Source organism: Culicoides brevitarsis, chromosome 2 (genome assembly GCF_036172545.1).
Source record: "Culicoides brevitarsis isolate CSIRO-B50_1 chromosome 2, AGI_CSIRO_Cbre_v1, whole genome shotgun sequence".
Lineage (NCBI taxonomy): Eukaryota > Metazoa > Arthropoda > Insecta > Diptera > Ceratopogonidae > Culicoides > Culicoides brevitarsis.
The window spans coordinates 882346-898179 of NC_087086.1; the positions used below are offsets into that span (position 1 = coordinate 882346).

The 15834-nt window shown below is 31.2% G+C and overlaps 4 protein-coding genes across 7 annotated transcripts; all 4 read left to right on the forward strand.

The window, feature by feature from the left end:
• Positions 1-3666: 3666 nt before the first annotated feature.
• On the forward strand, positions 3667-6636 carry LOC134832515 (zinc finger protein 91-like). The gene is made up of 2 exons (XM_063846573.1): positions 3667-3791; positions 3850-6636. Exons 1-2 carry the CDS (start codon positions 3696-3698, stop codon positions 6634-6636), a joined length of 2883 nt encoding a protein of 960 aa, XP_063702643.1. The 5' UTR covers positions 3667-3695.
• Positions 6637-6975: 339 nt separating this feature from the next.
• On the forward strand, positions 6976-8349 carry LOC134830231 (sorting nexin-20). Of its 4 annotated transcripts, none has more exons than XM_063843642.1 (2): positions 6976-7188; positions 7263-8349. In XM_063843642.1, coding segments are annotated over exons 1-2 (963 nt in total). In that variant the 5' UTR covers positions 6976-7187; the 3' UTR covers positions 8225-8349. The 4 variants fall into 4 exon arrangements, with proteins under 4 accessions (XP_063699712.1, XP_063699711.1, XP_063699715.1 ...); XM_063843641.1 differs by having other exon boundaries at positions 6976-7184; XM_063843645.1 differs by having other exon boundaries at positions 6977-7188; positions 7253-8349.
• Positions 8350-10021: 1672 nt separating this feature from the next.
• LOC134831543 (phosrestin-2) lies at positions 10022-11298 on the forward strand. Its single transcript, XM_063845296.1, has 2 exons — positions 10022-11106; positions 11170-11298. Exons 1-2 carry the CDS (start codon positions 10187-10189, stop codon positions 11279-11281), a joined length of 1032 nt encoding a protein of 343 aa, XP_063701366.1. The 5' UTR covers positions 10022-10186; the 3' UTR covers positions 11282-11298.
• A 1747-nt stretch (positions 11299-13045) lies between these two features.
• LOC134831545 (uncharacterized) lies at positions 13046-15735 on the forward strand. Its single transcript, XM_063845297.1, has 3 exons — positions 13046-13135; positions 15036-15507; positions 15560-15735. The coding sequence occupies exons 1-3, from the start codon at positions 13124-13126 to the stop codon at positions 15733-15735; spliced, it is 660 nt and encodes a 219-aa protein (XP_063701367.1). The 5' UTR covers positions 13046-13123.
• Positions 15736-15834: the final 99 nt, after the last annotated feature.

Consider the following 15834-nt stretch of genomic DNA (forward strand, 5'->3'; position numbering starts at 1 on the left):
TTTCATGTAACAATATTTTGTTTTTTTTTATTGTATTTTATTATTATCGAATTTTTTTTGTCACTTTTTCATTTTTATTTATTTATTTTTACAATGGAAATGAATTGATTTCACCCACACACTTATTTTTCTCTCTATTTCTATATTTTTGTATTCTTTTGTATTTAAATTAAATTCACCCTTCTTCACGTTAGCAAAAATTTTATTTTGGATGGTCCTCGTTCGTTGTCTATTTCCGATAGAATTCTTGAAGAAATTATTTACGAAACATTAAAAAATGGATTTTCATAATTTTAGTGCTTTTCTTGCTTCTTTACCGCCAATAATAATATTTTTACTTGTCGTTGACGCGACAAACGAATAAAGGGGGATTTTCCCAAAATTTCACAATGAAATTGAATTTAACTGAATGGAAATTCCCTCCGTTTACGGCAAAACTGGCAATCTCGTGTGTTGCACGTTCAAAAGCCGACAGTAGACTAACAACAGAGATTTAAAACAGTCTGTGTGTGTGTGTTGGATATTTTTGTTTAATGAATGAGGGAGGAAAAACAAACGTAAAGACGTCGCGTGCCGTCTCTCGTTGTACGGAGTCACTCATTTTCAGCACATGCATGTATGGAAAGTACCTGTTTCTGCTTCGTCGTGTAGAAGGTATTGCGCACACACCGAATTTACCCTCTTTTTATGATGTTTTGGATTTATCACATGTTTTGTGAGTTTTCCTGTACGAAGGTTTTTCGCTTTACTTAAGTTGCGCTCGTCGATTTTGGCGCAGACAGTAACTCACGAGAGATGCTGTTGTTGGTAATTGCTAAAATAAACATGAAATTTAGATTTATAATGTCTGTCTCGGCGATATGTGAGGTAAATAATAGTGCGGAATTCACCCTCCGTTATTTCTATTCAATTTTTTCATCATATATGGGTTGTATCGTTGAATAACTTTAAAATTGCTCCTCTCTCTATATGTTTGTTCCGCAAGACATATCGAAGAATGTAGATTATTATGATGATGAACTCGAAGACGATGATGAGCATTTGTTGTTGTTGTTTTGTTTATCACGCATTTTCCATTCATTCATGGTACGAGACCCTTATTTATGTTATTTTTGCGTATATAGGCCGTATCAAATATGCATGAAGGAGCGTTTATTGTGCAATAAATTTTTGAAACTTTTTATCTCCGTATCGGTTGTAAGAACACGATATGTAGGTTACAATTTTTGTTTTGCATCCAAGACTTAAGAAGATTTATGAAGCGTTGTCACTCCCTTCTCCCGAATTTTCATCAACGGCACTCACGATGTAATAAGAGTTCCTAAAAAACATAGAAATTGATAAAAATTGAAGCATGTACGAAAATTTTGGGTACATACGTGAATGAAAAGCGGTGTCATTGAACGCCGTAAGTGTGTCGAAGTCTTCGTCCATACAAAAAAAAATTAGGGAGCGGGTGTATGATACACTTGTGTGCGTATAATAGATCAAAAATTAGGGAAAAATTTGACATGCATGCAATTATTAAGTATTGTAGACCATAGAGACGACGAAAATGCACTTTGAATGTCATGCGATGAGGGTGATTATCAAGGACGCCCGTCGCATCGATCGGATCTCACAAAACAAGTCTGTTGTTTATTACACCCGTACTTCATGCTGTTTCTGCCCTCTTGTTGAAAATCTGTCGGAGAGAAAAAAATAATAAATTAATGAATACTCAAAAATTAATCCACAAAATGAGAAATCCATTGCGTCTGAATTATTTTTTAAAAACATTTTTAATCATAATTTATTGTATTTGAAACGATTGTTCAAGTGTCTGTTTCAGCAGTAGGTACCTACTGCAATTCGTCTCGATGATATTTTTATTGCTCTTTGAGCAAGTTGGGCGGAAAATTTCATTCAGTCTTTTTATTACAATTACAAGACAAGTCAACAAATTTGAAAGAAAATTCAAGAGGGGAGAGAAGATTTTGACTTTTTTCTCTCTTTCTCCTTGAAGCTTTTATGATGAAAATATTTACTTTACCAAATTACTGTTCGACATGATGTAATATATTTTAATAATACACGAAATGGGGTTCCTCCAAAAAAATAAAAATTGAACGAAGAAGGTACGTCATCATAAAACAGTTGGATTCCGTTCCTTTACTATTTTGTTGAAAAAAAAAATTATTTTAATTTAATTGGGTGCGTTATGACTTACAGAGAAATAATACGCATTATTACGGAATGACTGTTACTTTTCACAAAAGTCATGAAAGTCATTAAAGCTGTCTTTCACGAAAATGTACGAAGAAAGAGAAGAGAGAGGTGAAAAGGTGTCATACAATTAAAATGATACCCTTTTTCTTATCAGCAAGGACCTTTTGCGCTATTGTCTGAGTTTTTATGCATTTTCTTCCTTCAAACGATCCATGCCCATGACAGAGACATAAAAGTTCACTTTCTACAAACAAACAAACAATGGAATGTAATAAAGCGACACAATTTATCTAGATTTAAATTTACCTCATTTTTTCCTTCAACTTTAATGTGAGACTTTTTTTCCATTTTTTTATGAACTGTCGATGATGATGAGTTCAATGTATCCTTCGATATTTATAAATACATATTAGAATATATTGAAATAGCGTGCCCGTGAACCATCAGACGTCTATTTAAAACCACTTTATTTTATACAATTATAGCACACTTGAATTTTCCGTATGTAGAAACATGCGAGAGATTGTAGTAGAAACCAACAACTAACAATAAATGCTCCCCATTCACCGGTCTTAATAAATTATTCACATTGGTCTTCTACTATACGCGTCGTCTGCAACAATAATATTATTAGAAGCAACATACATTGCTTTTTTTTCTATAAAATATATTACAGACATTTAATAATGCACCGTGTGTGTGTGTGTGTTTTCGTGTTTATGCGGAGTGTCACAAAGCCATGACTATCATAAATTTTCTTCATTCTTGCATGAGTGAAATTTTTCGTTGCGTTTCCTCGGACTTTGGCTTTTTGTTTGCATTTCTGAACTGTTGACGAAGAAAAAAAGATAAATAAATAATTAATCAAATTCAGTTACATGTGTGACCAAGCAACAAAGTCGACTCAACAAACAGAAAATCTCATCATCAAAAAAAATTTTTTTAAAAATTTTATGTGAAAATGTTCTAATGAAGATTTTAAACTCACGAACATGCTTCATAAAAAAATTTATTTTAAAAAATTTTATAGTTTGAGTAACATTATGTCAAAAAAAAAAAAATGATGAAAATTTAAAATATTTTTTCAATAAAACAAAAAAAAAAAAAATAAAATATTTTTTTAAATTAAAAAAAAAAATAAATATTTTTTTAAATTAGGTACCTATATTTATTTATTTTTTTGATTTAAAATAAAATTTATTATTACATATTTTTTTTAATTTTAAATTTAATTTTAAAAATAAAGCAAAATTTAAGAAAAATGTTTAAATTAATTTTAAAGGAATTAATGATTTGATAAAAAAAATCTATTAAAAAAGAAACCATGTGAAGAAAATTCAAATAACCCGCCATGAATTTTGTGTTGAAGGCAAATTTCTATTGGGACTCGATCCCATGTCAAATTCGAAAAAAATCAAAACAAACAGCTTTTCAAATAAAATGCAGAATCTCAAAAAATCCAAAATTTAAAGGAAATTACCTCAAAAATGGATGAATGTTGCATCGCATGTCTCAGCGAGAATCGTCAAAGCTTCGCCGGAGTACAGGAAAAGGAAAGAATTGAAGAATTTATTGCTGAAAAGGTAAAAATTTCATTTGTTTACAAATTTTTCTTTTCATTGCATAAAATTTCATTTTTAGTTACCTCCTGTTTTTGCGAATTTTCCTGTAATTTTGTGTAATGGATGCTCGTTTCAATTGGAAAAGTATCGCAACTTCCGTCAAAATGTCCTGAATTCCATCAATACACTCACAGCTCAGTTGAACAAGATTTACGGATGTCGTGTATTTGTTGAACCTCTGCCAATTACGATCGATCCAATAATTAAAGAAGAAAATTCTGAAACATTTGTCAATGAATTTGTCGAGAATGAAATCGTTAATGAGCCTATAGACGATGATTTTGACAATTACGAACCGGAAAACGATTTCGATGCAGAAGATTCTGATGCTTCGTATGAACCAGAGATCGAAAAATCAACAAAAGAAGCGAAAACAAATTCTTCTGTGCCAAAAACGAAGGAGAAATACAGAGTAATTAAACCCAAAGAACGCAAATCTCGTGAAAATATCGATCCGTATTGCAATTTTTGTAAAATTATGATAAAAGATGAGCCATTTTTGTTTCATCTGAAGCGAGAACACTTTACGAAACTCAAATCTGGCTTTCATAAGTGCAAAATTTGTGATCAAGAGTTCAAAGCAGGATCGAACAGCGGAGTAACTTATCATTTTGATATGCATCGAGAATTCAAAACGACTCGAAAGTGTTCAGAATGCAAAGATTCGTTCAAAAAAGTCGGCGAATGGCGAAAACACATAAGAAATAGACACACAACGACAACTTACGAATGTTTATGTTGCGAAGAAAGACACACTTTTGTCAGTAAAAGAGAGTTAATGGACCATTTGAGGGAGTTTGGAAGTGATACGGAAGAGGAAAAGACAGAAAATGAAGAGATAATTAACGAATCAATCACTGAACAAACAATCAAAAGCGAAAACACGCAACTTGATGACTTTCAAGACAAAACTCTCGACGAATGGGGTGAAACATGGCAAGATTCTTTCATCCCTGATCATACAAATGTTCCTAAAAACGACTCAAAAGTCGATTATCGTGTACAAGTCTATGGAGGTCGAACACGTGTTCATACAGTATCAAAGGGAAAAACCACAAAATGGCATCAATACATCCGAATGTTCAAAGATAAACTTCCAAGTCGTCATTTGGAGTCGAAAAAACGAGCTTTTATAGGTCTCGATGTCGATTGCAGTATATGTGGTTTGGAGAAACTCGCTCGAAATTATCGCGCTCATGTAATTTCAACACATGCCATTTTGGAAAATGACAAAGTTTTCTGCAAAATTTGCAATACGGAGTGTACAAGTCAACAATCGTTCGTTTATCATTTTGATACTCATCGAATTTTGGATCCTCCAAAGAAATGCGAAGAAAAAGGATGCGACGAAGTCATGAACAACATGAAAGATTTCAAACGTCATACCGAAGCACATCGTTACAAAAAGGAATTTCAATGCCCCGATTGCGACAATCAGTATTTCCGTATCGCTTCTTTGCAATTTCACTACATGACAGTACATACAGGAGCTCTGATGTGTCGTTTCTGTCAACTTGTGTTCGAGCTAAAAGAGGATTATGATCGCCATATAAAAGCTGAATATGCAGCACGAAAGGAAAGGAAAAGTTTGATGCGTTACACGAAAATTCGATTAGCTCGTGAAAAAGAAAAGGAGCAAAAATTGAAGGATGGCGTGTTGGAAGATGAAGATGAAGAGGATGAAATGAACGAATTACCGATGGTTTTTGGGCGTACAATGACGATAGTTAATGCGAAAAAACGCACAGAACCATTAACAGTGAAATCCACAAAATTCTCGCAGAAAAGTTATTGTCACATTTGTCGAATTAACGTTGCGAATTTCAAAAGTCACGTCACGGATGCGCATTCGACGAGACTTCCAACGGGCGGTTACAAATGCAACGTGTGTCATTCGTGCCTTAAAGACAACTTTTCGATCCATTTTTATCAAAACCATCGTGAATATCCGGAAGTTCAACAATGCGAACATTGCGATTTCAGTTCCATCCGTTACGAAGTTTTCCGAAAACATCAAATGCTCCACAAACGAGGACTTTTCGAGTGTCATTATTGCGGATTATCGTACACGGAGAAAACTAGTTTGCGTTATCATATGTTCTTCAAGCACACGGAGCTCTTCATTTGTAATTATTGCATGAAAACTTTCGACGACGAAGCAACTTTCAAAGATCACATGGTCGAAGAAAAGGGAAAACGTCGTCGAAAAACCAACGTTTGTGATATTTGTGGATTTACGACGACACATTCGCTAAAAAGTCACATGACACGAAAACATGGAGATCAAACAGAAGCTCAATGCGAGGTGTGTGGCAAAAAATGCAAAAGTGCGACAAATTTGAGGGATCACATGTTGAATGTTCATACCGAAAGAACTGTTGCTTGCCCGCAATGTGATAAAAAATTCCGAAATCACGCTTATATGAGGGAACATGTTAAGATAACACACACCACGGAGACCGTTCAATGTCAAATGTGCGAAAAAGTAGGAACGCCTTTCCAGATAAAACGACATTTTAACTTTATTCATGAGACAACGAAGCCTTTTCAGTGCAAAATTTGCCATATAACGTTCAAGATGAAATCCGGGTTGCAAAAACATTTGCATTCTCATGCGGGAACGAGACCTTTTAATTGTCATGTGTGCTCCCAAGGCTTCTACAATCGAAATTTGGTACAGAAACATTTGTTGGATCGACATAATATGACGTTGACACACGAGGAAATTCGAGCTATTTATCGGAGGATGCCTTCGACATATGAACATGAGCATTTTGGGCAGAAAAATGATGAAGATTATGATTAAAAATTTAAAAAATAATAAATTTAGGCCGTTCTAAACTTTTTTTTGATGTTTTTGTCCCAAAATATTTTTTTTTAAAATTTTTTTTTTAATTTTTAGAGAAAAAAATTCCCGTTAATTTCTTTTTTCAATACAAAAATTCTTAAAAATTGAAATTCTTTTTTTTTATTTTTGAAAATTTTTTGAAACTCTTTTTTTGCCCCATTGGATTTTCGGCTTTCGACAAAATCATAGAAAAACATTTAGACCGGCCTTAACTGTTATAAAATTTAAATTTGAAGATTTTTTTTGTCGAACATGCTCGATGAACATAAAAAAATGAGGAGTAACAAAAAAAATCTCAAGCTTTGTTTACGTTTTTTGTTCCTGATAAAACAATTCGACACTCTCCGACAATTTTTTGACAAAAACTCACGAAACTCTTCAATTAAAAGAACAAATTTACCAAAACTGACTATTTAAGCGTAGCTGTAAGATATTTTTCTGTCAAAAGTGCCGTCAATATAATTAAGGTCGATAAATTAAGGGGATTTTCATTGTCAACAAAGAAAGTAAGTGAGTGACTCATCTTTTGCTCAAATCTTTTGTGTTTAAATGAATCACACTAATTGAATCAAAGTTCATTACAGTGCATCCAGCAGTCATAAAGTCGCATCATCACGACGAATCTGACGAAGATTTGCCACGAGAAGCAATGGAAACTGAAGTGCCATCAAACACGGAAGAGCTTGGGGTCGAAGTAACATCTAACGAAAGCAATAACGTCGAAGAAACGACAATTTTTCGGCGTACGGATCGTCGTCCCGTGAAAAAAGATGCCTTCAATACGATTTTTGAAGTTTTATCTGCACGAATTTTGCCACAAGCGGAAGGCAGCAAAAAATTCGTGTTGTACATGATTCACGTACGAATGGAATGCACAGAGCCCGAATCGAAAGACACGGCAACCATTGAGCGTCGTTACACGGATTTACTGAATTTGTATGAAAACCTGAAGAAAGATCACGCCGCACTTTTAAACGACGTGACATTCCCCAAGAAAAAGTTAATTGGAAATTTCTCACCTGATCTCATCGCGGAGCGTGGAAAAGCGTTTGAAACATTCCTCGATTATATCGTTACAGTGTCAGCGCTTCGTGATTCCCCGTATTTCTTGGAATTCATTCAAGGAGACGAACTTAAACGAGCTTGTGCGTTGCTCGATGAACGTCGAAATGAACAAGCTGTGACAATTCTCGAGAATTGCTTCCGTATTTTGAACAAAATTTATCTTGACAAATCCAAACAGGTGCTTTTACTGTTGTGTCGTCTCGTTGCGGCATGCACATCATCGCCAATTGTCTTGGCTTCGGCAGAACAATGGGCAACTTTGGCATTGCGACGCTTCGAACATGTATCGGATGTTGAAACGCTCGTTTTGTATATCCCCCTGTTACAAACGTGCGTTGCTTTGTACAATCAAATGGGCAAAGATAGTGCCGTTTTGGAAGAAAGACTTGCTGAAATGGGCAAAAGAGGTATTAAAATTAAGGGAACTTTGACGTTACAACAAACTATTCATGCGATGGACCCACGAAGCGAAACTGCCTAACAAATTTTCATCGCTGTTACATGAATTTTTCGTTATACAAACAAAAATAAAACATGACAAAGATGCTTCTAACTAATAATATTAAGTTTTACCCAATAAAGTCTTTATTATCTTATTATAAATATCGTAAATCGATTTTTATTTTTCTTTCTAACTTTATCGATGACCTAAATAATCTTTTACATGCTTACCTGTGGCTTTTTGAAAATCATTCATATTTAATTTTTTTTTTTGCACTTCATAAGAACTTTTTTAATTTTCAAGAGTAATTTAATTATAAATTTTTTTTTTTTTGCTAATTTTGTCATTTTTTAAAAATTTTATATTTTGTCATTAAAAAAAATATTTTTGTTAATTTTTTTAAATTTTAAATATTAGTGTTCTCCCTATATACATGTCGGCATGCATGCATGCAGCATATATGTCGACATACATGTAGCCTAAAATTTACATGTCGACATGTAAAATATGAAAATAAAATTATTTTTGATGAAAAAATTTTTTTTAAAAGAAAAAAAAATAAAATATTTTTACTTTTTTAGTAGCTATTAAAGACCGATACAATAAAAGTCAAATGTTTTGGGTTAAATAGCTTTTAAAAACATTACGACAAATTGAATTTTTTAAGATTTTTCTTATTTTTGAACAAAAGTTTTGAGATTTTAAAAAGAGCTTGACTATATTTTTCTATCAATAATGGAAAAGTTTCAATGAAAATAGATAGAGTTTAACGAAAATAGATATTTTTCAGATTGGTTAAGCTACATAATGGTTAAAAATTACTTAGAAAAAATCGGTATTCGACATCACGATATGATATTTTTAAAATTATTAATTTTTTTTCATCAATTTTGAAAATTATTTTATTCAATTCTTTATTTAATTATTAATTCATTTTTTATTTAGTGTGAAAAAAAAATAATTTTTTCTTTAAAAAACTGAAATTTGGACTATTGAAATTTGTGAGTATTTTGCATGCATGCAGCATGCATGTCGACATTTATGCTGCATGCATGCATGGTTGTTTTACATGCAGCATGTGCCGAACACTATTAAATATGTATATAAAAAATTTCTTTTTTTTCACAAATTTTTGCTTTTTATAAAAATTTTATTTATTTTTCCAATGATATTCAATTCTTAAAAATTTAATTTTTTTTGACTCCTAAATTGCATTGAATAATTTTTTTGAAGTTATTCATATCTTTGTTAAAATTTTATATTTTGACGCTTGCAAAAATATTTTTGTATTTTTTTTTTTATTTTTTGGCTTGGACTAAGTCCATTTTTTTATTTTTAAAAGACTGTGTAAATAAAATTTAAATATTAAAAAATTCTTTTTTTCAAAAATTTTTGCTTTTTAATTTTTTTAATATTTTTAAGAATAATTCAATTTTTTAAAAATAATATTTTTAGTAAAAATAAAATGTTTTGAGATTTGAAAAATATTTAAAAAAAAAAATAATTTGTTAAAAAAAATATTTTTTAAATCTTAAACTTCATTGAAAATTGAAAAAAAGAAAATTTGTCATAAAATTGCAATTTTTTTTTTTTGTTTGAAAACGTGAAAAGCAATTTCAAACAAACATCGCAAAAAATATTACCCTTGAAAAAAAGAAAACTGAAAGTTTGTCTAATATGTACTTACATGTCTTGTCCTTTTCTTCAGTTTTCAGTCACGCAAATGGAAGCCTTTGAAATTCTCCCTTCCGTTGTCAATGTTATCCCGTTAATTAGATTACCTTGTTCCGCATGTATAAAAACGAGCTTTTCACACAAATTTCTCGCAGTCAACGATCAATTTCCATCAACGAAATAGCTGAATAATAAATTAAAAGAAAATTTTTGAACAGGGAATTAACTTGAAACCAAAAAAGTTTTGATTCCCTCATTAAAAAAAAACGAAAAAAAATTTATATTCACGCTTCAAATTTTTCAAAGAGAAAAGTACCTCAATTCACGATGGTTTACAACTTCAAGGTATTCAAAAAGGCATCGCCCAATGGAAAAGTCAATCTTTACATGGGAAAACGTGATTTTGTCGATCACGTAACGGGTGTCGAACCAATTGACGGCATCGTTGTTCTCGACGACGAATACGTTCGTGATCGTCGCAAGATCTTCGGGCAACTTGTGTGCAGCTTCCGTTATGGGCGCGAAGAAGACGAAGTCATGGGTTTGAATTTCCAAAAAGAACTTTATTTGGCGTCGGAGCAAATTTATCCGGCTGCCGAGAAATCAGATCGTGAACCAACGAAACTGCAAGAACGACTTCTCAAGAAATTGGGTCCAAATGCCTTCCCTTTTACGTTTAACATTCCCGCAAGTGCTCCTGCTTCTGTTACGTTGCAACAAAAGGCAAGCGCCGAAGGAGAACCCTGTGGCGTTCAATATTTCGTGAAAATCTTTCAAGGCGAATCCGATACTGATCGTACACATCGTCGATCAACTGTTGCTTTGGGCATTCGCAAAATTCAATTTGCTCCGTCGAAGCAAGGAGCTCAACCTTGCACGATTGTTCGAAAGGATTTCATGTTGAGTCCCGGCGAACTCGAGTTGGAAGTAACGCTCGACAAGCAATTGTACTTCCATGGCGAGAAAATTGCTGCGAATTTGTGTATTCGTAATAACTCGAACAAGGTTGTGAAGAAAATCAAGGCGATGGTACAACAAGGCGTTGATGTGTGTCTTTTCCAAAATGGGCAATATCGCAACACAATTACGAGCATGGAAACTGTCGAAGGATGCCCTTTGCAACCGGGATCAAGTCTGCAAAAGACAATTTATCTCGTGCCAACTCTCTATTCGGTGCAAAATAAACAAGGAATTGCTTTGGATGGACAACTCAAGCGACAAGATACTAATTTGGCATCAACTACTCTGTAAGTTTTCTTTGAAAAAATCATTTTTTCATCAAAAAAAAAATAATTTTTGCTTAATTTTAGCCTTTCATCTCCTGAACAACGTGACGCTTTCGGAATTATCGTCTCATATGCCGTCAAAGTCAAACTTTTCTTGGGCGCATTAGGCGGAGAAGTTTCTGCAGAACTTCCTTAAAAAAAAAAAAAAAAAAAAAAAAATATGTAAAAATGTTGAAAAATTCTTAAAAATGTAAAAAATGTTGGAAAATTTATAAAAAATAGGAAAGAATAACAGCTAGCTGAACTACGATTTTCTCTTATATTTTTTTCAGTTCGTTCGTTTCAAACAATGATCATTGTCTTAATTTAATTCTCAACTTGTGTATTATTTTATTATATGACCAAAATCAATATTTCTGCCTTTACAATGACACTGCACTGATGCAATGATTAAAAAAATACATTTTAAGAAGAAAACGATCAACAAAAATGGTAAAAATTATGTTTGACCCAACCTTAAAATGTTTCGACTCGGCATTAAAATCGCGTGCATGCACAATAAAATTTTATATAAAATGTGTGACTTTATGAACTCTCGCTTTATGAATGGCAAATAATGCATTTTTGTGCTACAATTATATGATTTATTTGTCAAAAAGGTGCATTTTATGGTGTGTCGGTATCATAGCTTAGCATGACTAACGTTATTAAAAATGTTTCAATAAATAAACATAAATCGATGCGATGATGGAGGCGGATTCGATATTCACTCGCAGCGATGATGATTGAATTCAATTATTGATATTTTGAATGGATTTTTGCATAATTTTATTTTTACTTTTTAATTTTTTTGTTTCAACCTGAAGTTTCATGCATTAATTGTCACCAAAATAATTTTTTGAAGGTTAAAATTATTTTTCACAAAAAAAAAAATGTTACAATTATTGTATTACAAGAAAAATGCTGCAATTAGAAGCATCATAGAGCATGTCAGACGTATTCGCAATTTTCAGTTCGTGATAAAAAATTTCTTTAAAAAAAAATTTAACTCACAGATAAAAAATTATTTGAGCGCATTTACTTATTATTTATTTCTAACGTTTTTCAACAAAAAAAATTTTTTTGAAAATTTGGAGAAAAAAAATTTATCTCTTCGTAAAACGCCTTCCCATGAAACTTGCCCTGAACAAGTTTTGACATCAAAAAAAAAAAAAAAATGTTAATTTTGTAAAATTTTTTAAAATTTTTAAGTTTAGTAAAAATTTTAAAATTTTATTTTATTTATTTTGTATATTATTTCTGAAAACTTGTATTTTTTTTCTGATATTAAAAAAAATAAATTAAAATTATTCTTTAAAAAATGAAATTTTCAAACACAATAATTTTAATATTTATTTTTTTTCATAACATTAAGGACAGACTCTTCAAAAACTAAAATTTTTTCGAAAATTCCTAAATTTCAAGTAATGCACTATGACATCAATTCTCTCTTAAATATTTCACTTCTTTCATTTAATAACTCGCTATTTTTTTTTTCGTGTAAACCTTCATAAATTACAATATGCAGCAGTTAACAGCCTAATAGTAACAAAAATCTGCACAGAAAAAAATTGTATGTAACATTCGCGAAAGATATCACAAGACATATTAAAGACACAAACTGCCATAGAAGTATTTACACACGATATAAAAGTAAAATTGTAGCCTGATTCTGTTTTAGTACAAATTTGTACCTCAAATCGTTTAGTTCGAAAAAAAAATTGGAGATCGTGAACAAAAAGAGGTGTTTGTTGTGAACGGCGAATTAAAGCGAAAAATAAATAAAAGGGAATAAATAATCAGCAAGGTACATGAAAAAGACATCAAAAAATTAATTAGACAAAAAATAAAATATGACACGAAGTTGAAATATTACATGTTTTGTTTATATTTTGCTAAAAAGAAGCTTGACAGTACCAATCCCTTTTAAAATTTGACATCGTCGTGCAGTAGCTTTATTGTTAAATAATTAAAAAAAAGTTGGAATATTATCGACAAGATGATTTTTCAGGTAAGTTCTTGAAAAGCTGTTAATTAAGAGTTATTTGAAAATTCTGTCATCGCCTGTCAATCAATTGCTCACACGCCATAAACAGTAAAAATTGCATAATTCCATCTTTCTAAAGTGCATTGATCTCGTGTTACACCGCCGACGACAAAAAATTAGCAAAATGTATTGAAATGAAATCGAAAGTAAATCCAGTATTCCTTCAAATTCAACTTTTTTTTCTGTTGTTGTTATTACTTACCTATAAACCTACATCTTTCTTACACATTGCATTACCAACAACATTTCTCGCGTTACTCACAGAGTAATCTAATACTACGAGTCAATAAATAATTTCTTCTTGTCGATTTTTTTTTTGCGAATTAATTTAATACTGTCCCACATTTCATTTTTTTTTTTAATTTTTCACTATGTACTTTATTAGTCGGCTTTATTTTTCCTGTTTTTTTTTAACTTTTATTTATTTACTATCGGCATTAGCAAAAATTTATGAAAAAAATGCATGTGTTTTGCGGTTGTTTGATTAATGCTATCTTTCTGGGTGCAACTATTGCGATATATCATATTCACTTCATGCGTGCAACATTTCTTCGATGTAAATATTTACATACTGATGCATTTACTCGTTAAAAATTGCGTTTTCGATGTCTTCTTGTCGCCTGAATGGAGTTCATTGAACCACGTTATCATGAGAAAAAGACTAAAAATACGCTCAAATGCGTGTCGCAGACAAGAAAATTAATAATTTCTGCAGTAATATTAATAAATTGTGTCTAAGCATGTAAATGGCACTTGAAATTGTGCAAAATTGAAGTTTATGTAAATTAAAAGTGTCTTTTTTTTCAACTTATATATCGGTAACCATATGATTTAAACCATTTCATATATTTATTTTAATGAATGCGAATGCATTTTTCTTTAATTTATGAGTAATTTATGATATTTAAAAAAAATTAACGCAAATATCTTCAAAAACATGCTTTTTAATTACTGCAAAATGCTTCAAATTAATTAACTTACATTTTTTTGTATGCATTACGAGGCGTGTGATTATTCACAATTGCGTCAATTTCGTCATTTTTGTCACCTAACGAGCTGTTGATTGTATAACAGAGTGATTAGGACTGATAAAAGTTCGTTTTTCCCTGTGATTTGCAGCCAATTTATGACATTCACGTTTTTGTGCAAGCCATTCAAGTAATATTGCACCAATTATACAACAGTCGTTGGACACATGCAATTTGACAAATATGGCATTCATATCCTCGGGGCGTTTTCATTCTTCATTCATTCACATATTTTTGAGCTGTTTTTAATCATTTTTAAAACGTTGGCTAAAATGAAGAGATGAATGGCAATATACAGAGTGATTTGTTAATTTTTCATCATATTTTATTGAATTTAATTGAACTTTTTTAAAAAAATTAAATTTAAAAAATAAATTATTTTTTTTATAAAAAAATAATAAAAAAAAATTAATTTTATGTAAAATTTTAAAAAAAATAAAAAAAAAATTTAAAAAATTTTTTATTTTAAATTTTAAAAATTTTTTAATTAAATTTTATAAATTATTTAATTTAAAATTTAAAAAAATTATTTTTTCCTATCAAAAAAATTTAAAAAAAAAAATAAAAAAAAATTATTTTTTTTTAAATTGAACTTTAATAAAAAAAAATTTCAGTCAAAAAATTAAAAAAAAAAAAATTTAAAAATATTTTTTAAAATTTCAAAAAATTTAATAAAATTTTTTTTGGAAAAGTTCAATGTAGTTCAACATGTATGATGAAAAACTCACAAAACATTCTGTATATGAGGTTAATATGATGCAAGGCAAATTTTAGTGTCAAACTATTGTTATTAGAGTAACACAACAACATCGACATTAACTTTTATTTTTTTACAGGCCACACAACTTTTGCTAATAATTATCTCGCTGCTTTGCAAAGTGAATGGAATTAGTTTCCGTCATTCTGCACCATCAACGCCATCAGGATTTGTCACGACACAATCCATCACGGATGCTTTGTTCGCGCCGTTGCCTACGAGAGAAGCGCCATTCTCGACAATCGATCACACTTTAGCTTATGGATTGTTGGGAAACAGTATCGATCCATTAGAAGCTTATATCAGCGGAAAAGACGGAAGAATTTTGAAACAATATGAGGTCTTTGAGAATCATGGCGAACCTGATATTTACAATCTTGACACGAATTTACAACAAACGAGTCTTTCTCCGTTTTTTTATTCGACAATCGCAAATCAGCTACTCGATCCATACATTTTCAATGGTAAAGGAATAGGATATGGACCTTCGATATCGAACTTACCTACAATTAAAAGTCAATTAACGAAAAGTCATGGACCAATAGCATTAGGTAAGAATAATTTTTTCGAAAAATCTTACGAAATTTAATTTTTTCATTGAAGGTTCGGGCGCTTTGGGATACATTCGTTTGCCATCAGGAGCTGTTTATCTTGGATCAGGATCTCTTGGCTACATAAGTCACAAAGAACATCATGATTCGCTCACTTCCATTCATGAAAGACGAAAAATTGCATCCATTCCGGGTCCATTGTCGTTTGGGCATCGCCATCACGATTGAAGATGCAAAGTTTGTTGACTATTTTTTATAATTTTTTCTTGTTTTTCACGTTTTTATGCAGAATTATTTATAGACTCATTAAATAAAAAGTTTTAATTG

Bases quoted from the DNA above. Each gene is read 5' to 3' on its own strand.
- LOC134832515 (XM_063846573.1), top strand. From the start codon at position 3,696: ATGGATGAATGTTGCATCGCATGTCTCAGCGAGAATCGTCAAAGCTTC. The intron at 3,792-3,849 runs GTAAAAATTTCA...TTTCATTTTTAG, and splicing joins AAGAATTTATTGCTGAAAAG to TTACCTCCTGTTTTTGCGAA.
- LOC134831543 (XM_063845296.1), top strand. From the start codon at position 10,187: ATGGTTTACAACTTCAAGGTATTCAAAAAGGCATCGCCCAATGGAAAA. The intron at 11,107-11,169 runs GTAAGTTTTCTT...GCTTAATTTTAG, and splicing joins AATTTGGCATCAACTACTCT to CCTTTCATCTCCTGAACAAC.
- LOC134831545 (XM_063845297.1), top strand. The intron at 15,508-15,559 runs GTAAGAATAATT...TTTTCATTGAAG, and splicing joins TCATGGACCAATAGCATTAG to GTTCGGGCGCTTTGGGATAC.